At 41.3% G+C, this 25,712-nt stretch overlaps 1 protein-coding gene across 1 annotated transcript; it reads left to right on the top strand.

The window, feature by feature from the left end:
• Window positions 1-4,283: 4,283 nt before the first annotated feature.
• On the top strand, window positions 4,284-25,114 carry LOC132816419 (serine protease 23-like). Its single transcript, XM_060825968.1, has 2 exons — window positions 4,284-4,664; window positions 23,654-25,114. The coding sequence occupies exon 2, from the start codon at window positions 23,670-23,672 to the stop codon at window positions 24,774-24,776; it is 1,107 nt and encodes a 368-aa protein (XP_060681951.1). The 5' UTR covers window positions 4,284-4,664; window positions 23,654-23,669; the 3' UTR covers window positions 24,777-25,114.
• The last annotated feature ends 598 nt before the right edge of the window (window positions 25,115-25,712 follow it).

Below are 25,712 nucleotides of genomic sequence, written 5' to 3'. Positions count from 1 at the left end.
GAGTCACGGAGGGAGTGGTCGTTGCGGAACGCTGATAGTGGAGGGGAGGGAAATATATCCCTGGTGGTGGGGTCCGTTTGGAGGTGGCGGAAATAACGGCGGATGATACGCTGTATACGGAGGTTGGTGGGGTGGTAGGTGAGAACCAGTGGGGTTCTGTCCTGGTGGCGTTTGCGGGGCGGGGCTCAAGGGCGGAGGAACGGGAAGTGGAGGAGATGCGGTGGAGGGCATCGTCGATCACGTCTGGGGGGAATCTGCGGTGTTTGAAGAAGGAGGCCATCTGGGCTGTATGGTATTGGAACTGGTCCTCCTGGGAGCAGATGCGGTGGAGACGAAGGAATTGGGAATATGGGATGGCGTTTTTACAGGGGGCAGGGTGGGAGGAGGTGTAGTCCAGGTAGCTGTGGGAGTCAGTCGGTTTATAGTAGATGTCTGTGTTGATTCGGTCGCCCGAGATAGAAATGGAAAGGTCTAGGAAGGGGAGGGAGGAGTCTGAGACAGTCCAGGTGAATTTGACGTCGGGATGGAAGGTGTTGTTAAAGTTGATGAACTGTTCAACCTCCTCGTGGGAGCACGAGGCAGTGCCGATACAGCCATCGATGTAGCGGAGGAGAAGGTGGGGGGTGGTGCCAGTGTAGTTGCGGAAGATGGACTGTTCCACATATCCTACGAAGAGACAGGCATAGCTGGGGCCCATGCGGATGCCCAAGGCAACACCTTTGGTTTGGAGGAAGTGGGAGGATTGGAAAGAGAAATTGTTCAGGGTGAGGACCAGTTCAGTCAGTCGAAGGAGGGTGTCAGTGGAAGGGTACTGGTTGGTGCGGCAGGAAAGGAAGAAGCGGAGGGCTTTGAGTCCTTCATGATGGGGGATGGAGGTGTACAGGGACTGGATGTCCATCGTGAAGATAAGGCGTTGGGGACCGGGGAAGCGAAAATCATGGAGGAGGTGGAGGGGGTGGGTGGGGAGTTCTTGGACTAAGGGGAACAGAACTGTGTTGAGGTACGCGGAGATGAGTTTGGTGGGGCAGGAGCAGGCTGAGACAATGGGTTGGCCGGGGCAGTCAGGTTTGTGGATTTTGGGCAGGAGGTAGAAACGGGTGGTGCGGGGTTGTGGGACTATGAGGTTGGAGGCGGTGGGTGGGAGATCCCCTGAGGTGATGAGGTTATGGATTATCTCGGAGATGATGGTTTGGTGGTGGGAGGTGGGATCATGGTCAAGGGGGCAATAGGAGGAGGCATCTGCGAGCTGGCGTATGTGGAACAGTCCATCTTCCGCAACTACACTGGCACCACCCCCCACACCTTTTCCTCCGCTACATCGATGACTGTATCGGCGCTGCCTCGTGCTCCCACGAGGAGGTTGAACAGTTCATCAACTTTATCAGCACCTTCCATCCCGACCTCAAATTCACCTGGACTGTCTCAGACTCCTCCCTCCCCTTCCTTGACCTTTCCATTTTTATCTCGGGCGACCGAATCAACACAGACATTTACTATAAACCGACTGACTCCCACAGCTACCTGGACTACACCTCCTCCCAACCTGCCCCCTGTAAAAACGCCATCCCATATTCCCAATTCCTTCGTCTCCGCCGCATCTGCTCCCAGGAGGACCAGTTCCAATACCGTACAGCCCAGATGGCCTCCTTCTTCAAACACCGCAGATTCCCCCCAGACGTGATCGACGATACCCTCCACCGCATCTCCTCCACATCCTGCTCCTCTGCCCTTGAGCCCCGCCCCCGCACCGCCACCAGGACAGAACCCCATCCAACCCAACCACCCCGTGGCTCAATGCTTTAACTCTCCCTCCCACTCCACCGAAGACATGCAGGTCCTTGGACTCCTCCATCGCCAGACTATGACAACACGACGGTTGGAGAACGCCTCATCTTCCGCCTAGGAACCCTCCAACCACAAGGGATGAACTCAGATTTCTCCAGTTTCCTCATTTCCCCTCCCCCCACCTTGTCTCAGTCGATTCCCTCGAACTCAGCACCACCCTCCTAACCTGCAATCTTCTTCCTGACCTCTCCGCCCCCACCCCACTCCGGCCTATCACCCTCACCTTGACCTCCTTCCACCTATCACATCTCCATTGCCCCTCCCCCAAGTCCCTCCTCCCTACCTTTTATCTTAGCCTGCTGGACACACTTTCCTCATTCCTGATGAAGGGCTTTTGCCCAAAACGTCGAATTTCCTGTTCCTTGGAAGCTGCCTGACCTGCTGTGCTTTAACCAGCAACACATTTTCAGCTTCGTATCTGGTCAGCATGGATGAGTTGGACCAAAGGCTCTGTTTCCATACTGTATATCTCTATGTCTCTATGACTCTATGTCTTTTTTTCCGTCATGCCAGCCTTGAGACTTGCCTTGAGTTTTGTAATGTTCCAAATTGCAATGTGTTAACTTTTCTTTATTTGACCACCAAGATGATGATGATCCCATGGGGTATGATTTCCCAACCAGGAGAAAGTTGGACATGCTTCTTTTGTAGCCCCTTTCCCCTTGAACAGAGGATATTCTGAAGAGGATATACAGTTATAAATGCAACTGCCCAAAGACTCGGTCCCAGTACATGCCTCTAATGACCTGATGCATCTGTTACCCATGTGGAAATTCTTGAGTAGCAGGTTCCAGGTTTACAACCTTGTCCCCATTGCCAAATTCAAATGACAAATAGATCTCAGTAGAAGCTTGCATGTGACTTTGTTTAACATGGGGACATTGGGGTAGCCATCATTATCCACACAATCTTAACAGGTCAGTGATCACATTTTGGTAACTTGTCACGCCATAATGACTAAGACCTCCTCACTGCTAAAGCCTTCCGACAGCTTTGTAGCATGTGAGATGCACAGTCTTTGTTTGCCTCTTCTGCATGGGCAACCTTTTGGTCCAGACTTTATCTGGCATCTCACCCTGACCTTGTCATATGGGTGACCCTACTAAGAGCACAGAACTCCCGAAAAATTCACTCAAGAGACCATGCATGTCTTTACACCATATCAAGGTGGCAAACTGGAATAAATAATGACTGAAGGAAATATGTCTTTTTTTATGGGATGGAGCTTGGGAAAATATGAACAATGGTCAAATTTACCTGAAACAGCACCTGCATGGTGGATTATCTAAATGGCCTTTGCATGTTCCTACATTCTTAAGTGTGATTAATTTTCATTCTTCATGCAAATTTGTCTTACTAATTAATATAACAGCAATAAATAGATATATAGACTATAATGTTTCAAATACAACCCACATAATTTAAAATCATTTGGTCAAATTTAGTTGTCTACACAGATTTTGAATATGGGAATTTGAATAGTAATTTTATTGAATTAGATGTGTGCACGTCTTGATCTCATGGATTTTGCTTTGTGCTAGAGCAGGAACAAACTGTACTTTCACACTTTCACTAAATCAGTCTGACTCAGTACAATCCCAAAATTTGAGATCACCTGACCTGGGTAAATATGCTCTATCTTTCCACTTGTCACTGGTACTGTAAGTATTTCAGATGTTCTCAACTGCCTTGAAGCTTTTGATTTTAGAAGTTCTGTGAAAGAAATTTTGACAGATGGAGGCCAGCATGCAGGCTGTGAATTTGAGCAACCTTCAATGTGGTTATCAAACCATCAGGGGTAACGAGTATAATATTATTGCATATTATTGCACTCGTTTGTAGTTCACTAGATCTGCAAACAATTAGTGACGCTGCAGGTACTGGAAACGAATCCATCCAAGTATCTGGTGAAGCTTTTGGACAGCCTTTTTAATAGCATTTTTAAAATTTCATTATAATTAACAGAATGTGGACAAGGGCTTCAGGACCCTGGGACAACTGTGAGGCTCCAGCGCTGCACATCACTGAGTATAAATAGATCAGTGTGGGCAGAGTTAGAACACATTGCACTCTGGAAGCCACAAACAACAATCTAGACTGAAAGATTCATGTGGACATGGACAGGTGAAGACGATAGATTAATCCCTACATAATGTAACTCTGAGTTTGGCATATGTATGATTTCCATGCATCATAGTATAAATATTACTGTATAGTAAATAGTATTACTGTGAGGTCTCAGCCTGAAGACAGTTATTCAGTTTGCCTTCTCCTCAGCCAGTCTTGAACCCAGGCTCATAGCGGTATTATACCACTTAGTAAAAAAAACTAATTGGCACTACTTTAAAATGTTATAATAGTTTACACTCTGGTGTTGTTTGATTGGGGAGGGGTGGGGAGAAGAGGCCGATAAGAGCTGGGCTGATGTGAACGGTGAACGTTGGACGTCGTCTGGACCCACGTGATGAACAAACATCCAGCACAGCGAGAGTTAGGGAAAGTTCAGCAATAAAAAACTTTCCCAGGAACTTGTGCTGAGGGTTTGGTGAGTAGCGACTAAAAAGGAGCTACACACAGCTGTATGGAGCAGTTCTCGCAGCTACACGAAAACAAGCATCTCTGCAGGCTGGGAGTAAAGAGAGCACATTGACGGGAGAGACACCAGCCGGATCCCCAGTTGTACTGAACAGAGAGAAGGCTGAATTTCCTCACTTTAAATCTCAGAGGAGAGAAAGAATGAAAGTGTGTGCACCTGCCGGAGTCTGAACAAAAGCCACAGCATTGCAAGTGGGATCAGGCTGTTTGAAAAGCGAGCCCAGGTATATTGTGTCCCGCTGTTTCATCCTTTTAGTTTCTGCATGAATATTTCATTGTGTCACTTCAAGAGTTGCGTGCGGGAATGCGCTTTCGTCGAGTTGCTATAACCGCAAACTATTCATTTAAACCAATATCTCCGGAATAAACTAATCCTGACAGATCATAGAAAAGACGAAGAGAATGAATTCTTAACCAAGTCAAAAAAATGTGTGTAAAAATAAGTTCCATACTTTGCAACCGAGAATGGCTAGCTGTTAAAATATTGTCACGTTCGGTACTTTTGATTATTTCATCTTCAGATTGAAACAACTTTGGTTGCAATTTTGAACTGTAGCTGTTTCCATTTCTGAGGTCCGGTGTCCGTGGTTTGAGGATTGAGAGAGGCCAGGTTCAGCGTTGTGTCCTGACTGTCCGTTTGTTGTGTGTGCTGTTTAATCCGGCTGGGAATTAATCATGGCCACGATTAGCCCAGTTATGCTTCACTGAGGTGTGTTTGGTGAAAGGGAAAGAGAAGAGAGCACATTACGTGCACTGTGGTCTTATATTCTCTTCTCATACAGGGTCAGGGCGTCACTCCGCGGTGGGTAAGATTATTCTTTATTTGAATGCATTTAAGATTTAAGCTAACACCTTGGGCCCGAGCTACAGGAGATCTCCTCCTTCTTTCAAATCATTTATTTTTCTTCAGCCACCTTTGTGAGTCTCCGACTGTCGCCCATTTTCACCTTCCTTCCTTCAACTGTGAGCCTGGGTGAAATCTGCTTGGTGACCTGGCTGTCAGGGACAACTCCAGGCCAGTTTCGAGCCGGCAGGGATAGACAGAGCCCGACCAGGCGCTAGTGGGATTCACTCGCGTGTCGAAGGGGGCTGCTTTCCGCGCCAGAAAGTATTCCGGCCCCGATGAGCATATCACTGCTAGAGCGATTCGACTACTCCTGTCTCTCATTTCCCAGAAGTTCTTTGATTGCTGAAAGGTTTATTCAGTTTTCATGTTTCCAGGACGATGACATCCTTTGCAATCGAGCCTAAGTGTTGAAGATTGCAAAAAAAAAGGTCTTAAACATTCGCCGCTTTTTGAGGAGCTCCTACAGCTCTGGCTGGCTTCAGATTCTCATCCTGAGAAATCAGCCATGTCATAGAAACTGGTTTGTTGTGGTTACCCGGGTTTCCTGGTGGTGAAACATCCCAGCAGCTGGATCTGGGTTCAGCCCGGACAGGTCAAACCGTCTTTACCATTTCACATAACCTATCATCACAGCCTCCTTTGCATCAATTCGGTAGCGAGGTGTATCCCTCTCCTTAGAGGAAAGCAGATTTGGAGATTTGAACAAGAGCTGTTTCCAGTTGCAAAGGGTTGGATAATATCGGGAAGGAGAAGCTGTTCCCAATAACAACGGGTCAGTCACCTGAGGACACAGAAAACACATTAAGAAATTCCCTCAAAAAAGGCTAGGGGGAGATACGTGAACGTTTTTCACGCTGCATTGTTATGCTCAGGGATGTTTGTACCTGAGAGGGTGGTGGGAGGAGTTTCATTAGTCACTTTCCAAAGGAACTTTGGTTTATCCTTAAGGATTTGGGTTGCTAAGCTAATGTTTTGTGCCATGGTGGTAGTGTCCATACTTCTGAGCCAGAAGGCTTGAATTCAAGTTGAAAAGTGTGACACTGGAAAAGCACAGCAGGTCAGGCAGCATCTGAAGAGTAGGAGAGTTGATATTTCCGGCATAAGCCCTTCATCAGGAATGTTGGAACACATCTCCCACTAGCCTTTTTTGAGGGGACTTTGGAGAGACTCTAAATCTCCAGCATGTGCAGTCCTCGCTTTCTCCTAGGTTTAAAATCAAGTCCCATTTGCTTTAGAGGTATCATTTTTTCTGAACAGGTAGATTACAGGCGTCTGTTGGGGTGTGGAGTTGGGTCACCTGTTCGCATGCCAAAATGACGCTCCACACTCCACGAAAAAAATTTTGGGTTTCTAAGCTTTTCGGATTTCGGAATTTTGAATAAAGGATTATGTACCTGTAATTGATAGTCCTCCGCAGAAGCAAGTTGACTGAATGTCCTCATTAAATGCTGCTTCTTTCTACAAGATAAACTGAGGAGAGGAACAAAATGAGTGGTGTCTAGAAAAGTCAAGGAGTTCAACAAATACAAACCCATAACACTAACAAAAGCCAATCAATCACATCAAATAGGCTGACACAGTCTCCCAGAAGCTGTCAATCCAAAACCAACAAGACAGCATCAGTATTTACTGTGGAAAAGGATATGGAAGATATAGACTGTAGGGAAATAGATGGTGACATCTTGCAAAATGTCCATATTACAGAGGAGGAAGTGCTGGATGTCTTGAAACAGTTAAAGGTGGATAAATCCCCCGGACCTGATCAAATGTACCCGAGAACTCTGTGGGAAGCTAGAGAAGTGATTGCTGGGCCTCTTGCTGAGATATTTGTATCATCGATAGTCACAGGTGAGATGCCAGAAGGCTGGAGGTTGGCAAATGTGGTGCCACTGTTTAAGAAAGGTGGTAAGGACAAGCCAGGGAACTATAGACCAGTGAGCCTGACCTCGGTGGTGGGCAAGTTGTTGGAGGGAATCCTGAGGGACAGGATGTACATGTATTTGGAAAGGCAAGGACTGATTCGGGATAGTCAACATGGCTTTGTGCGTGGGAAATCATGTCTCACAAACTTGATTGAGTTTTTTGATGATGTAACAAAGAGGGTTGATGAGGGCAGAGCAGTAGATGTGATCTATATGGACTTCAGTAAGGCGTTCGACAAGGTTCCCCATGAGAGACTGATTAGCAAGGTTAGATCTCATGGAATATAGGGAGAACTAGCCATTTGGATACAGAACTGGCTCAAAGGTAGAAGGCAGAGGGTGGTAGTGGAGGGTTGTTTTTCAGACTGGAGGCCTGTGACCAGTGGAGTGCCACAAGGATCGGTGCTGGGCCCTCTACTTTTTGTCATTTACATAAATGGTTTGGATGCGAGCATAAGAGGTACAGTTAGTAAGTTTGCAGATGACACCAAAATTGGAGGTGTAGTGGACAGCGAAGCGGGTTACCTCAGATTACAACAGGATCTGGACCAGATGGGCCAATGGGCTGAGAAGTGGCAGATGGAGTTTAATTCAGATAAATGCGAGGTGCTGCATTTTGGGAAAGCAAATCTTAGCAGGACTTATACACTTAATGGTAAGGTCCTAGGGGGTCTTGCTGAACAAAGCGACCTTGGAGTGCAGGCTCATAGCTCCTTGAAAGTGGGGTCGCGGGTAGATAGGATAGTGAAGAAGGCGTTTGGTATGCTTTCCTTTATTGTTCAGAGTATTGAGTACAGGAGTTGTGAGGTCATGTTGCGGCTGTACAGGATATTGGTTAGGCCACTGTTGGAATATCGCGTGCAATTCTGGTTTCCTTCCTATCGGAAAGATGTTGTGAAACTTGAAAGAGCTCAGAAAAGATTTACAAGGTCGTTGCCAGGGTTGGAGGATCTGAGCTACAGGGAGAGGCTGAATAGGCTGGGGCTGTTTTCCCTGGAGCGTCGGAGGCTGAGGGGTGACCTTATAGAGGTTTATAAAATTATGAGCGGCATGGATAGGATAAATAGGCAAAGTCTTTTCCCTGGGGTTGGGGAGTCCAGAACTAGAGGGCATAGGTTTAGGGTGAGAGGGGAAAGATATAAAAGAGACCTAAGGGGCAACCTTTTCACGCAGAGCGTGGTACGTGTATGGAATGAGCTGCCAGAGGATGTGATGGAGGCTAGTACAATTGCAACATTTAAGAGGCATTTGGATGGGTATATGAATAGGAAAGGTTTGGAGGGATATGGACCGGGTGCTGGCAGGTGGGACTAGATTGGGTTGGGATATCTGGTCGGCATAGATGGGTTGGACCGAAGGGTCTGTTTCCATGCTGTACATCTCTATGCCTCTATGACATGTGGAATCATAGTTACATTGGCATTGCTGTAACGGAAATGATGGACTTGAAAAACATTCTTTCATCTGCAATGGAAAAGAAAAAAAGTGCATAAAAATTTAATAGTAAAATCCGAAGAATGGGGTTGTGTAATTAGTGGATTTATTAAGAAAATCATTTGAAAAAAACTGGTATTCTGCATCAAAATATGTGTTCTGTTCATTTTCAGCCGCTTTGTGCCTCATTGATAAATAACTAATTAGTTGCAAAAGAAAACAATGAATTTGGATTTTTGCAAATCCTCCAGACTGTGACTTTCCTGCACTCAGCCTCCTTCCCCCACTCCTCCTTTTAATTCATGACAGTACATTATTCAAGCTTCACAGAAATACTGAAACCCATCCAACTACCCATCTCTCCACTCAGAGCATTGCTTCTCTTCCAGTTGTTTCACTTTGTACTGCCATTCCTTTCTCTCTTACTCACTCTCTCCCCACCTCCTGTCTAACAAGCAATTGACCCGGGCAATCTCCATCTGTTCCAGCCTCTTCTGCTAATACTCCCATTCCACTCTGTCTATTCATGCTCATATCCTGCAGTGTGCCTCCAGAGTTCATTCTAGCACCTACCCTCTCCCTTATTATTTGGATAATGCAATAAAACGTCATGCTCCACTTCTACCTCTTTCTCTTAAAAAATTGCCGCTGATTCTAGCCCTTTCCTTGCTATTAACATGCTCCTTTCACTGTCACCCAATCTACCCGTTACTGACATTCACTCTTATGTTATTCCTTTCACTGCCATCCATTTAGCCCTTCTGTCTACTGCCCATTTCTCCAGTCTAATTTGAATCAGCTATTAATGCAATAGGCAGATCCTGCTGTCCTTCCTGCATGCTCCTGGTGTAATGGTTGTCTCACAGAGCTAACGGCTGTGTCTGTATATCCGTGTGAGCACATGTTTTTGGAATGTTTCCTTGCAGCAAACTAGGGAGATGCTATTCTCTGGCGTATGCTGTGTGGAGAGCAGAGCCTGTCTGGTTCCTTGTAGTAACTGGACTTGAAGATGTGGGACCAGAAGTAATAAAGACCAACTGTACTTAAACAACATCCTCTAATCGACTGACCAGGCCCCAAACTGTTTACTGGAATTGTGAAGTACTACTGGCTGATTTTGTGCTGACATTCCATTTGTGATGGTAACATTAACGTGACACCTGTGTAAAGAAAAACAGCCCACTTAGAGGAGCGTGGGATTGTTGTTAACCTTTTAGCATATGCCAGAAGAATCATATGTTTTCAGATAAACATGTAAATCCATATCCCTGCAGAATTTTAAAGAACAGATTTTGAAACTGAAAGAATTTAATGTTTGTGGATTTCCTTTAATAAGGAAAATATAAAAGTTCAGTTTGATCCCTGCTATGTTCTTGATGCACACTTATACATTTTGTTCCCTAAAGTTCTTGACTAATGATTTCAGCATAAAATTATTTGTAAATGTCTTTGAGGATTGTTTAAAACTAATGCACAGAATAAACAAAAAGTGTCTTTGTCTTTTCCTTAGCAATGTAGAATACTCCCACTGCAGGGTAAAAAGTTAATGAATTGTTGGTGGTGTCAGTAAAGGGAAGATTCAAGAAATCCTTATTCTTTTCATCGGGTCTTTGACAGCCAGATTAATGGACAAACACTGAGTATCAGCAATTTCACAGTATAACAATGTCATCTGGAATATGAAATTATATAAATGAAGCTTGAATTCTTGATTTTATGGTTGAATAGAGTGTATATAAGTAAGTTAAACAAGATGAGGACCTCAAACTCGGTGGGACCAAATTTCACTTTTATGGGATATGATCATTGCTGGCAAATTCAGCATTTATTCCTTACAAAGATGGTGATCAGTTGCCTTCTTGAACACCCACAATCTGTGACAGGATTTAAGCTGTGTGACTCACTGACTGTGAAGGAGTGATGATGCTTTTCTAAGTCAGGATGGATATGATGTGTAGGGAAACTTCCAGATGTTAGATTATGCATTTGCTACCCTTGTCTTTCCAGGACAAGACCATGGGTTTGGAAGGTGTTGTTAAGGAAGCGTTTGTGATCTGGTTCACTGACTATAAGGTTGGTGGGTGTGGTGGGTTGTATAGGGTGGTTCCAGTTTTACTCATCACAGTTTTGGCTCCAAGGAAAACCACTCTTCATACAAGTAAACAGCTCCATTTAAGGAGCAAAAAAGCAACCTTTCTGGAAAGAATTTAGGTAAACAAAGCATATTAGGTGAAATTTAAGCTTTTTCAACACATTCACCATTTGAAAAGTTGTTTATATTTTTCCAAACTTGGGATACAGATCTGTGAAAATCAGTCCTGACTTGTGCTGACTATATTACGACACCAGACATTAGAAGATATTACATTGTGAATTAACAAGGATTTACTGTTCTGTACTAGTTTCATTCTTCCAGATTTTTTGACAGGTTCATCCCACTGAAGAAAAGCAGAAAGGTGCAGAATCTTTAGCTTTGATTGGAAGTTGTTCCTTTTATTTTCTTATTCATGGGATTTGGCTTCACTGGGATGTTCAGCATTCATTGTTCATCTTGAATTTGACATTGTGAAGATGGTCTGAGTACCCTACTATATATAACTATGTGACTTGCTAAACTACATCACAGTTTAAGAATCAACCATGTTACTGTGGATCTGGAGCATCACATAGAGGTCTGCCCATATAAAGTAAAGGACAGTAGATACCCTTCTCTCAAGAACATTTGTGAACTGAACGGAACAGCATTCATATTAAAGACGATTGATGTGGTGGTAGGACACTGTTCTTTAATTAATGGCACATTGCCATAGAATGTACTGCATAAGCAAGCGACTTTTTATTCAGGCCATTCATTTAATGGAATATTCAAAAGGTTCCTTTGATTTTAGTCAGCAATTTCCTGTACAAGACAGAATTATTTTGAAATTGAAGGATTTTACTATTTTAATGATAAAATATGATTAATAATGAATAAAAACAAATGGAAATCTACAAGCTGCAACATATTTTAGTGGTTTCACAAGTATGCTGTAATTCTCTTATATACTGATTACTTATACTGTAATCCAAGTAAGTGCCTGATGCCTATGATAGTTTAAATAAAATATTTATTTAAAAAGTAGAGAGAAAATGATGGATCACTTCCAGTAATATGAATCATGCATGCAAAGTTTGCTGAGGAAGGTAACTGTAACACTTCCCAACACATTGGGCAAGACTACATAGGATTTTTTTTAAACAATGATAAAAATGCATCTTCTGGTACTTTAAATATTTTTACCTGTAAATAGTTAGAATCAGTTATCACAAATACATCTGAGAACTATCTGTACAATAACTATTCAGCAGTGTTGGGGGTGGAGGATTTTCCCAGGGAGAGTGAAGTGGGTCTGGTAGCATTCAGGCAGTTTAAAACCCCTGTCAGGTCATGATCCCAACATCATCCTACCTGCGTCTGGGTTTCATCCAGGCAGGTTTGAAGGCAGGTGATGATTCAGCCCCCAACATACAACTGTCAATATGCAACATGCAACGTAATAGGTAACTAAATGCTGTTTTAATTTGAATCTAATTTTAACGGTCAGGGCAGTTGTTTTCCAACTGTCAGATACTCACCAGAGTCACTGGAGTGAGTGCATAGTGGGGAAATCTTCTTCGGTGAAACCGACAAAAATGGGAAACATTTCATCAGAGCTCCAGTCATGACCGGGTGAGAGGAGGCTTTTCAAGGCACTTTTCTGAGAAGATGCTTGAAAATTGATTGCTGACTCACTGGAAAGTACTTTGCCTAGTTTTCTGATCTTCATCTGCACTTCCCTGCTTCCAGTTTTGACCACAACATGGGATTGGCTAATATCTCTACTTTGAACCCCTGAGGAGGAACAAGAGTAGTAAGTCCAACATCAGCAATACGAGCAGCTATCTCAGCTGTAAACCACTGTATGGAGCAGAGGAGAAGGACATTGAGATCTAGCCAGATAAAATCCCTTATACATGTCTACGGGTTCATTCAGCATATCTGAGCATCAATAGTGGAAGAGGCTCAGGCTGTTGGGTTGGTTCACTGCTAACATCTGCAGTCTTTTGGAATAGGATCTTCTTCCCTGTTGGTCAGATAGACATGCTTCGTTGGAGAGGCTGTTCTCTTCTTCCTGTCTTGGGGGAATGTCACCAAACTGGAATGCAGCAGATCCCTCAGAAAGACCTCCATGTAGACATGTAAGAACTCGGGAAGCAGTTTTCCCAGCTCTTCTCTCCAATGCAGTGGCTGCTGGAACTGCAAACATTTGAGCTAAGGTAATCTCTGCTGGAGTTTCTTTTATTGTACGATCCTTCCTTTTATAGATCCAGTGTATTAGCCCACTAACTCTCCCTGAATGACCAGGGAACCCAAAGGTGGTGTGTTAACATGGCACAGTTAAAGAATCTTGGCTAAACCGATTCCTCATCTTTTGGATTCTCAACCAGTTGTTGGTTCTACATTTTCTCCAAAGACTATGTTGGGAGTATTCCAACCCAAATTTGGCTTCAGAAGAAAGATATGGCCTGAGCATTTTTAAGGGTAGCACATTTCAGAGGGTTATGGAAAATCAAGTGACATGGCTTGATTTTCAGAAAGGGTTCAATAAACTTGCTTAGGAAACGTTGCTAATAAGATAGAAAACAGGGGGAATTCACAATAAAGTCTTGATATACATGAAGTGATGGAGTAATCACGACATGAGAACATCAGTTCATGTCAGTGATTATCCTCCATATGAACAGTTGATTAATTCCATTTGTGTAGAAAGAAAAACAGTGGGCATTTGTTAGGGAAGTGATGGTAGGAGTGAAGATGAGCTAAGTGACCCAGGGGTCACCACTAGTATGTCGATATGTCATAGACATAGATGATGAGCATTTTGAAACTTCGTGTGAAGCTGTCAACTTATACCTTAGAACCATTTCCACTCCTCGTCCTTTGAAATACTCCAGGGGGTACAAATTTCTGCAACTAGATTTAATAAACAGGAACTCACACCCACATAGCATGGAGGGCCAGGCATGGAGCTGGAGAAAGAAGTAATAAGGAGAGGGATAGGCAAGAAGAGAGCACCATCAGGGAAGGAAAGTTGAAAGATCCTGGCATGAAGGGAGCAAACAGATCAATCAAGAAACCTGCACAGCAAATCTGGAAATATATCAGTGATCTGTAGGCAGGAAAGATGAAATGTGTTAGTATAACTAAAGTCAAATGAAGTGAAAAGCAATAACTTGGACTAACGGTAAAAGACTGCCAATCTAAACTAAGAGCACCAGAAAATACTGAGCCAGGAGTACGTGAGTGAAGCACTGGAGAGGTGAAAAACGATTCACCTGAACCAGAATTGTGGAGTTATATTAAACATCAGCATAAACTGTAAAACAAAAAGTGCCGTCTTGAATTGAGGGAGGAGAACAAAATGAGTGTAACTTTAGTAAAAACACATTGAACATGTATTGTGAGGATAATCTGGTACAAAACAAAATACATTCTATCTATCAGTAAACTTTCATCCTTTAGAGGCAGAGACAGGAAATGTTATCATGACGCATTAGCTAATAGTAAAGACCATTGAACAAGCATTTTGTTTGTCTTTAAATTAGAAGACGTAAGTTACATTCCAGTAAATAAAGACTAACCTAGGGGCTAAGATGAGTGAGGAATTTAAGGTAATTAATATCAGTAGAGAAAAAGTACTGGAGAAACTGAAGTGACTAAAAGCTAGTAAATCCCCAGGACCTGATACAGTACATCCTCATGATCTAAAAGACTTAGCAACAAAGTTAATGGATATATTGGCTATGATTTCCCAAACGTTCATGATTTTAGAACAAAATCCAGCAGATTGGATATTAGAAAATGTAACAAGAAAGGACTGAGAGAGAAAATTGTGTACCTCAGTCAGTCAGTTTGACATCAGTGTTTGGAAACTGATGGAATCTACTATTAAGGAAGTTGAGCAATGCAAAATCATCGTCTGATCAAAACAAGTCAGCATGCTTTTATGAAAGAGAAATTGTTTGATAAATGTCTTTTTTTAGGATGTAACTATTTGAATAGAGAGAAACAGTAGATGTAGTAGATTTGGTTTTCAAAAGGCATTTTATAACTTGCCACATGAAATATTCATACGGATGATAAGGGCCTCATGGAGTTGGTGGTAATCTTATGGTATAATTTGAGGAATAAATAATAGGCAGGAAACAAAGCAAACAGTTAACTGGGACATCTTTAAGATGACATACTGTAAATAGAAAAAGCCCAGAATATTTTGTAAAATTTGTGAAATTTGTTCATATTTCTGTTCAGAGAGATTGAGGAGACCCATACCAGAAACATGGTTAGCAAAGAGATACAATCAACAATTAGGAAAGCAAATGGCATGTTGGGTTTTAATGCAACAAATTTGGAGTATAAGGATAAAGAAGTCTTCTTATAATAGTTCACAGATTTGGTAAGACAAGAGCTCAAATATCATGAAGATTTAGTCTCCAAACTTAAGGAAGGATATAATTGCATTGAAGTGTGTGCAGACAAGGTTCATTATATTGGAATCAGGGATGAGAGGGTTGTTCTATGATAACAAGTTGAATAAATTGAGCTTGTGCACTTTGGAGTTTAGAGGAATATAAAGTTATCTAATGGAAGCATGCACAATTATGAAAGGGCATTTCGCATTCAGATGAAAAAATTTGTTCACCCAAAGGGTTGTTAATCTTTTGAAATTCTCCACCCTAGATGGTTATTGGTTTCCATTGTTGAACATATCTAAGTCTAAGAGAGAGCTTTTTGATCTCTTGGGAAGTCAAGGAATATGAGGAATGGATGAGAAATTGGAGTTGAAACCAGGGTTAGTTCTAATCATATTAAATAGCTGAGCAGACTCAGTGGTCAGTATTATGACTTGTGTTCTCATGTTATTACTATTGTGCTTCCCAATGTTGTTGCTACCTTTATGACCTCACTTTGTGCTGAAGGTGGGAATCAATAGCTTTGATTTTATTTAGGCTCTATATTTGGACTTTATCTCTACCTCCTGTATTGGGTCTTATCCTGGATTGAAATTGAACTGGACATTGCAGCTAGGACCATTCATAATAATGGTAATTAATATGGCAAAGACGTAGACTGTCTCTGTGATTGGAGCAAATGATGAAGTGGACTTTTGTAGTATGATGCTCTATTTAATATGGATAAATACAAATAGCAGTCTGACTACGATTGTTACACATTAAACATCTATAAATTGTGTCATTAAATGATGTTTGAAATAGTGCATTTTTGGGTTTTCTTCATGTAAATGTTTGACATTATACGAGTCAGCATCACCCTTGCATCATGGTCAGAGGCAAGGTTTGGATGGAACTTTCAGAGAGTTTTAGATGGAGTCTGGAAAAAAGTGATTAATAGCAGATGAAATGCAATACAACCAACTGCAATAGACAGAATATTTGTTTATTTTAGAGAGTAAACTAAGGTGAATTAGGTTAATGTCAATGAGAAGTAAAAACACGTTGCTGAAGAATAAATATCCTGCCAATATTAAATAAAGGCAAAGGGCAAAACACAGCCCACTTCACAGACCTGCGAAGTCATCCATGATCATTTATATCTAGGGAAATGTTTTAAACCTGTTCATGGGTCATGGACTTCATTTATTACCATCTTTAACTGCCAAGAGGTCTGTTAAGAGTGAACCACATTTCTATGGGTCTGGAGTCACATGTAGGCCAGATCAGATAAGGACAATGGAATTCCTTCCTAACAGACATGAGTGACCCACATTTTTTTTAACATGGTTACCATTTAGTGGATTCTTTTATTCCAGATTTTTATTGAATTCAAATTCACCAAATACCATGGTGGGATTTGAACATTTGTCCCACATGGATTTTATTTACTAGTCCAGTGAAATTAACCACCATATCATGACCTTCCCCCTAACAACCAAGGGGTGGCATGGTAGCTCAGTTGGTAGCACTGCTGGCTCACAGCAGCAGGGACCCGGGTTTGATTCTCCTCATGTTTGCATGGGTTTCCTCTGGGTGCTCCGGTTTCCTCCCACAGTCCAAAAGTATGCAAGGTAGGCGATTTGGCCATGCTAAATTGCCCATAGTGTTCAGGGATGTGTAGGTTAGGTGCATCAGTTGGGGGAAATATAGAGTAATAGGGTAGGGGAATGGTTTTGTGTGGGATACTAATCGGAGGGTCGATGTAGACTTGTCAGGGCAAACGGCCTATTTCCACATTGTCGGGATTCTATGATTTTAAGTTAGGTGAAGGTAGAGCCAGTTTGAGATGAGTCACTCCAAACAGTGTAACTAGCCTGCTTGTGAGAAGGATAAACCTTATGATTACCTGCTGCAAATTACTGGACACCTGCTGCTGGTTCACAGCTGGAGCTGCAATGTAGCATGGAGTTGTTTGGCACTGTATGTGAAGAACTTGGCTTTTACAATCAGCACAAAGAAAATGGAGGTAATGTACCAGCCTATTCCAGGAGGGCCTTCTGTCAAGCCTCAGGTTACAGTCCATGACCAGAACCCATCAGTAAAGGATAAGTGCATTTAGTTGCCCACTTTTGACCCATTTAACATTAACAATAATACATAGGCAAGACTTCAAACATCAATCAGGAATGAAGAGCAGAATGTCTACTTTTGTCAATAGACAATAGATCTGCCCACTGAGCTCTCTGCAGACAGGATTTGGTGTCATGCCAATAAACTCAACCACTTTCTCTTGAGGTGCCTTCAGAAGCTTCTGAAGATTGGGTGGCAGAACAAAGTACCAAACTCTGAGGTGCTTATTCAAACTGGCATGCCAACCATTCACACCACAATGAGAAAATTGCAACTGAGAAAGACAAATTATGTAACCAGAATACTGATATTTGTTTGTCTTCAATATAGGGATCGAGTCTGGGTTGTACTTATCATTGTCAAAACTACACAAGGTCTGCCAGTTGTGAGAGAAGCTCACTGCAAATCACTGCATCTGGCACAACCAAATAAAAAATGATGCACTATTCTTTGCAGCAAGCACATAGCAGAAGCAGGGAAAGGAGAGGAAGTCCCCAGCTCAGAACTTGTCCCAGAATTCAAATCATCTTCTGTATCCTGATCTATTTGCAGCAGATCTGAATACAGATTGGGCTCAGCAGTCACTTATGTTCCAACTGGAGCCTTAATGGAGCCCAGATAATGAGATTGGCCAACTTCATCCCAAAGGATCTTTCGTGTTCATCTACTACCTACTACTGCCATCCATGGGAAAGGAAAAGTATTACATAAATGAAAAATGAATACATATCCACTGATAAACCACACAGAAGTCATAGCATGCCTCAAATGAATTTCCTTGTCGAATTATGCAGAGTTTTTCTTAGACTAGACACCCCAAGTATATGTATATATATTATTTTAAAATTAATTTTTAGCTCTTTTGTTTCTTTTCACTTTATCGATGATTTGAACAAATGTACTAATATCAATCTTTTTGTGTTCAGGCTGTTTCATTCATTAAATTCTTTGGGGCCGCATGATAGCTCAGTGGTTAGCACTGCTGCCTTATAGCACCAGGGATCTGGGTTCAATTCCAGCCTCAGGTAACTATCTATGTGGAGTTTATGCATTCTCCCCTTGTCTACATGAGTTTCCTCTGATAGTCCAAGGATGTACTAGTTAGGTGGATTGGCCATGCTAAATCGCCCCTGGTGGCCAGGGATATGTAGGCTAGATGGGTTAACCATGGGAACTACAGGGTTACAGGGAGGGGGTCTGGGTGGAATGCTTTTCAGACGGGGAAGTTTGGCCTACTTCCACACTGTAAGGATTCTATGAAATCCGAAAGATATAATTTAACTCGAATAAGTAACATCCACAGCTTATTTTGTAAAGTCATTCACTTTTAATAAGAGATTCATGTCAACCTACTTTGAGTGTCTTAACCACCTGAAGCGATAATACAGTTGCACTACAAAATGTTTGTTTTAAGAATTATTCCTATAGTCCATTAGACCCTCAAATCAAAAGAGCTGCTGTGCAAGTAGTTGAATATGTGGAATTCACGGTCAGTGATGTATTATTAAATATAAAATATTCTCCCTGCTTCTGAGCTTATCAAAGTACATTTGTACTGTAAAAATTCATTGCCTATCTAGAAAGTTGGGCAATGTCATCCTTTATGCAATAATTAACTACAATCAAGTCAAACCACATTTGCCATAACAAGCTTTAACAACATAAAGAGCTGGAAGGTGCTAATGATGAAAAAAATACATCTGGTCACAAAATGGTATATTTACAGCTGAAAATAAAGATATCAAAGTTCATGGAAGTTGAGAAGAATCTTGTTGTGCAGAGAACTGTGACCAGGCTGGGCTCTGTAATTGGTGCCATCTGAAATTACGCAATTGTGAATCATGCAGCAATGATAAGGTGGTTGAATAGAAATTAAAGGATTTTAACCATACAAAAGGAAGTTGAAGCAATTATGTAAAATGGGCAAGTAAGATCTGCAATCTGAGGACTTTGTTTCATCTACAGTTAATAAACAAGTTTGTTTATTCATAGAAATATTATCAAAATAATTTTAGTGGCACATTATTAGTTAATGGTAGTCAGAAAATGATGTTTTTCTTTCACTTAAATATAATAAAATAGGTAAGCCAACCTGTACATTTTGTCATTGAATCTTTCATGTTTAGATCTGAGCCAAAAGAGGGGATTTTCATATTGAGTATTGCATGGTTGCAAGTATACATCAAAGACTACTTGTCAACAATGCCTATAAGCCTGCAGACTTCCAGAGCTAACTTGATTATTCTTCAACTCATCACTCTTTGTGTCTGAACTTAACTCAGTTATCTAACATTCTCTATCTCTGCCAATTTCTGATGATGATGCCCACTTACCACATTAGTATTTAGATCTGCATGTCTTGCCCATTCATAGCTGCTGAGAGGGCAACGTTCCTTTGAATCTGGATTTATGTGTAGGCCAGACCACAAGTGGATGGCAGATTTCCTTCCTAAAAGGACAGAGGAAAGACCAGAGGTTATTGGTACTGATGTTGCTGGGGGGGCTGTGTGCCAAAGTTAGGCTCTCAGCTTGGAATGGTATTCCAGAAGAAAAAAGGTCACAACTGCAGACCAGGCCACTGGCCCCAGGTCTGGAAATTAGAGTAGATTAGCCCTACAGTGTGGAAACAGGCCCTTCGCCCAACAAGTCCACACCAACCCTTTGAAGAGTAATCCACCCACACACATTACCTTCTGACTAAAGGACCTAACACTACGGGCAATTTAGCATGGCCAATTCACCTGCCCTGCACATCTTTGGTCTGTGGGAGGAAACCGGAGTACCCGGAGGAAACCAATGCAGAATATGGGAAGAATGTGCAAACTCCACACAGACAGTCGCCTGAGGCTGAAATCAAATTGGTTCCCTGGTGCTGTGAGGCAGCAGTGCTAACAATTGAGTCACCGTGCCATCCACAAAAACATCACTCTCAAAAACAGATTTCCACCTGATATAAGGTATCTTCCTTGTTGACAGGCCTCCTCAGTCTCTCTGATACAATAGCCAATGCCAACTCTTGATCTTTAACAATGAGAAAGCCAAGATTGCCCATACTATTTCATTACTAATCATACATTGGGCATGGAAATATTGTAACTAAACAGTTGATCTGTGACTTGACATGGGATTTCAGGGCTTGTTCCAAACTTAACAGGATAGAAACCAAGCATTCTGGATGCTTGTCACCTCTTTTCTTACCTCTGTTACCTATGAATTAAGTTAGATATCTACTGGGGTGGATTTCAAGAATACTTACCATGCTGTGTACCTGTCAGTACATTGGCTGTCAGTACATTGACAAGTTTGATTTGACATTGCTGTAACAGATTATTTTCAGTTAAGGGTGGCACGGTGGCACAGTGGTTAGCACTGCTGCCTCACAGCACCAGAGACCCGGGTTCAATTCCCGCCTCAGGCAACTGACTGTGTGGAGTTTGCACGTTCTCCCCGTGTCTGCGTGGGTTTCCTCCGGGTGCTCCGGTTTCCTCCCACAGTCCAAAGATGTGCGGGTCAGGTGAATTGGCCATGCTAAATTGCCCGTAGTGTTAGGTAAGGGGTAAATGTAGGGGTATGGGTGGGTTGCGCTTCAGCGGGTCGGTGTGGACTTGTTGGGCCGAAGGGCCTGTTTCCACACTGTAAGTAATCTAAAAAAAAATCTAAGTGAGCTCCAAGGAGGCTGCCAAAAGGCTCAACTAATATGTTGTTAAATTTTCCTCATTTGTCATCAGACCACTGCTTTTTTTCATTAAGTGCAACAAGATGGCTATGCCTGGATTGCCAAACAAACAATTTGGGCACTTTCCATGTCATATACATTGGGTACAAATAGACAAAATTTAATCAAGGTATCCTAGCATTTATTACTGTGCAATATGTTCTTTCAATAATGAATGTATAATTTGTATGATTACTTTGATGTTTAGCCCAAAATTTAAGGTGGCACATAGATGCCATACATTGATTTTGACCATAGTTCCAGAAAATCCATTTTAAATAGTGTTCAAATAAATCAGGAATATAAAATCGACTAAGATTCAATTAATAGACAGTTTACAGATACTTGCTGCATTATGTCTGGGCATCATTCACCAATCTCTTAAGTATGGAATGTTGGTCTTTATGATTTACATACACCATTGAATCGGTTGATGATAATGTGGCTCAGATGGAGTTACGTTAATCTGAGCCACTAACTTTAGAATTCCAGCTGTAGCATCAGATATTTGTTTTTTATTCCTGCTGTCAGGAAATGCCTGTCCTCCCAAGGGAGAGTGATACAAAAGATGAATAGAGAAGTGGAAAGGAAAAAAATGAATAATCCAGATAGTTAGCTAAATTGGTGACTTTTGTTTGACAAATGGTAATTCATAATATTTATGTTATATCCTTGCTAAAATAAAACAGGCAACAGTACCATCAGAAACACCAGAAAATATAATGCTTATGGTTGAATGGGTGCATTAAATATACACCACCAGTTACTGTTAATCATTAAAGCTACTGCTGAGTGTTTTTGAGTTTTGAAGAAATGGTTTTCAGTGACTTTTGCATACATTGTCAGCATTTGATAACTATGAAGGTATTGTGATATCAAAAATGATGTGTTTTTGGTGCATCTTTAAAATGTTTTCAGCCATTTTCCATATGACAAATGGATATTTTTTAAAGTAGACATACTCTTGTTCATATTTTTGTTCTTTTTGTTGACAACACAACATGTAGAGACAGAGCTCATAATTCTGCGTAGCTATCATTTTTACAGTTAGTCATTTGAAGAGACAATAGCCCTTTTGTTTGTCTTTGCTGAAATATCAAATATCTAAACACCCACCCGAATCCTGGCAAATCCTAAAACTAGGCATTTGTGATATTATAAAACAGGAACAAATTTAAATGATTCTGTGTACAAGATAACTATAGCCAGCAGTTTATTAGTTTGAAAATAAATAAAACACATTTCCACTGAAAGCTGTCTGTCACTTTTGCAGGATATCTTGTAATAAACTTGAAAAGAAAATTTTTCATTCTCTCAACCTTGCCAAAATATAGTTTTATAAAATTAAATTCAGCACAGCAAGCTTACTCCTGGCTTACATCATATCTGTTTTGATAATTCAGCTTTCCATCAAAACAGTTCTGAGACGCCTACATTCTTTCTTCATAGAAGATTCCTCCACTGCTGTATTTAACAGGGCCTTTGTCTGTGTGTGCCATGTTTTTTACATTTCTGACTTATCCTTTCTCCTCCTCCTGGAACCATGCGAGGGTTCCTGTTTTCATCACCTTACAGCTATCAGCCTCTATTCAACAGACCTTTTTGGTTATTTCTGCCACCTGCACCTTGCTAAATACATTTTCCGTCTTTTCAGCATTCCACTGTTCCCGCCAATAATACCCTGGTTCACCCCTCAGGCATCCATAATACCCAACCACCTCGCTTCCCACAGTAACCTCCCATACAAACACAGGAGATGTAGAACCTGACTTTTTCCCTCCTGCCTCCCTTACTGTTCAAAGCTCCGAACACTCCTTTCATGTGAAGCAGTGACTTCTAAGTACTTTCTTTGATGTAGCTTATTTTAATTATTGCTCATAATGCAGTCTCCTGTACACTGGGGGAGCAAGTGCAAATTGGGTGACTGTTTTTTGGATCTCTTCCATTCAGTTGCAAGTGTGACTCCATGTTGTTAGTAGCTCAACTTTTTAATTCTTCACCTTGGTTTCGAACTGACATTTCCAATGACACTCAAGAAACAGTATCTTATCTTTCAACTGGGCAGTTTACAGCCTACCAGAGTCAACACAGTTCAGCAATTTCAAATCATAATCTCAGTGCTCACTTTGTTTCATAGTCTTTGCCTGTTACAATTTTCTGCTTATTGTTTGCTTTTAGTCAGCAGCAGAAGCAGTAGTGCACCTACTGCAGTTCCATTTTTTCCTTTTTTTTGTTTTAACTTTGTCCCATCACTATCCTTGGCCCTGGAAGACTAATTGTGCGGTCTTTCTCTGTTTCACAGGCCTTCCTTTTATTCCTTGTCTCATCACGTCTTACTTAAATCTATTAATTTTTCACTGTTTGATGATTAGACACAGATCTGAAATGTTACCTCTGTTTTTTCTTTCCACAGATGCTGCAACAGCCTAATGACTATTGCCAGCATTTTAGCTTCTTTCAGATTTTTAGCATCCAAGTATTCTGCTTCCCAGAAATTCTATGTAAGATGTTTCCCAGTGGTTAAAAGTGAATTTGTTACATTTACATCAGTCAGCAGAATGGTACCCTACCATCAGATTAGCATTTCATGAATGTTATCACACAGGAGTTAATTTTTTTGAGCTAGCCTTTCAAATTGTAGGTGTTTAAAGTGATTAGCATTACTAACCAAAGTCTGTGTTCTTTCAACAGCAAAGCACTATTCATCATGGTAACAGTGCCAATACTAGTCATTTTCCTTTGTTCCATCAAGCATGTAATGCTGCTTAAGGCAGAATGGCGACAGACAAGAATACCTGCTATTTTGCCTCATGATACCGTGACACTGGAGAAAGCTCATTTTCAGGGTAAAACAAAACTAGAAGTAACCTCTCCATGTGAATTAGAGTGTCATAAAAGAGCACCCCTACCAACGTATGAAGATCTAAAAGAATATTTGTCTTTTGAAACTCTGTACTTGAATGGAAGCAGAACCCTCACAAGTGTAAACATCTATAGTTTCAATTCTGTCAACTTGGAAAACAAACAACATTACAGCAGTGGTCGAAGAACGAAAAGGCAGGTCTTTGGCTTGGATGGCAGATTCAGCATCTTGGCTAAAAACTTTCTGTTGAGCTATCCTTTCTCAACGTCAGTGAAAGTTTCCACAGGTTGCACTGGGATTCTTGTATCAGAGAAGCATGTTCTAACTGCTGCCCACTGTATTCATGACGGTAAGAACTACGTGAAGGGTGCACAAAGGTTGAAAGTTGGATTTTTAAAGCAGAAACAAAAAGCCACAAATCAAACCAACTCAATATTTCCAGAAAAACCTAGGCTCCATTGGATACGAGTAAAACGGACACATGTCCCAAAGGGATGGATCAAAGGTTCAGCAAATGAAATCGGCATGGATTATGACTATGCACTACTGGAACTGAAAAGACCTCACAAGAAACCCTTTATGAAAATAGGAGTTACTCCACCTCGGGGAAGGATGCCTGGTGGTAGGATTCACTTTTCAGGTTTTGATAATGACCGTCCAGGAGATCTTGTTTATCGTTTCTGCTTGGTCAAAGATGAAACTTATGACCTTTTGTATCAGCATTGTGATGCTCAGCCAGGAGCTAGTGGTTCAGGTGTTTACATTCGAATGTGGAAACGGCAAAGTCGGAAGTGGGAGCGAAAAGTGATTGGCATATTCTCAGGACATCAGTGGGTGGACAAGAATGGCATGCAGCAGGATTACAATGTGGCTGTTCGGATCACTCCTCTGAAATATGCACAGATTTGTTTCTGGATCAAAGGAAATTATGTTGACTGTAGAGATGGATAAAGGTTTTTATTTGATGTTTTTAAAACTGCACTGTGTAAGCTGGTAAGCTTTCGTATCCAAGAGACATTCAACTTAATGTACTGTGGATACATGTCATGTGACTGCAACGTAAGGACAAAATATTGCAACAGAGCTCAATTAAAAATATAGAAAAAAAGATTATAAAATGCTTTGTAACTGCTTATTGTGGCACATTGAATTTAAAAAAGATAGCAACCCTCTAATAACTTCCTTTTGCTGCATTTTGGAACACCTTTAAAACATGTTGTGTTTAATGTTGCAACCATTTCTTTTCTCCCGGCCATAAATGTTTAAATATTTTAAACAGCCAGTCTAATAAGATAGCATTAAATGCCTTTTGGTGTCTTGATTTACAATGCTATTTGAACATGTTGCAGCACTTAAAGTGAATTTTCAAATGAGTTGTAATGTTAAAAGGCCATTTTTTGCAAAACTGAGTCACTGCTTTTAATATGGAAACTATCTTACCAGACAGGTGTTTGCACAGCAAGTGTGGAGATTCTTCTGTCCCCTTTATAAGACTGTAAATTTTGAGTGTAGAAGTATGGAAGCAGTTGCTTAAAAATATTTTCATACATAGTAAAGCTGGTTACAAATGTCAGAGCTACTCACAGAATGGTATTTTTTTTCTTTTTATTTAGCTATGGATCAGAACTCAAAAGCAAGTTATTAATGACAGTTATGTAGGGATGTGAGATAATGTGTAAGTCAGTAATACATCTAATACAGTGCTAATATGGTTATACAGAACCTGTCATTGACTCTAATATAGTCAAACAGCTTGGAAACTAATCCATACTGAACATGTTCCTAAATTAAACTACTCCCACTTGCCTGCATCTGGCCCATATCCCTCCAAACCTTTCCTATTCGTGTACTTTTCCAAATGTCTTTTAAATGTTATAATTGTACTTG

This window comes from Hemiscyllium ocellatum, chromosome 6 (genome assembly GCF_020745735.1).
Source record: "Hemiscyllium ocellatum isolate sHemOce1 chromosome 6, sHemOce1.pat.X.cur, whole genome shotgun sequence".
In the NCBI taxonomy this organism is placed as follows: domain Eukaryota; kingdom Metazoa; phylum Chordata; class Chondrichthyes; order Orectolobiformes; family Hemiscylliidae; genus Hemiscyllium; species Hemiscyllium ocellatum.
The sequence above is the reverse complement of the archived record's forward strand: the minus strand, read 5'-3'. Positions and strand labels throughout refer to the sequence as shown.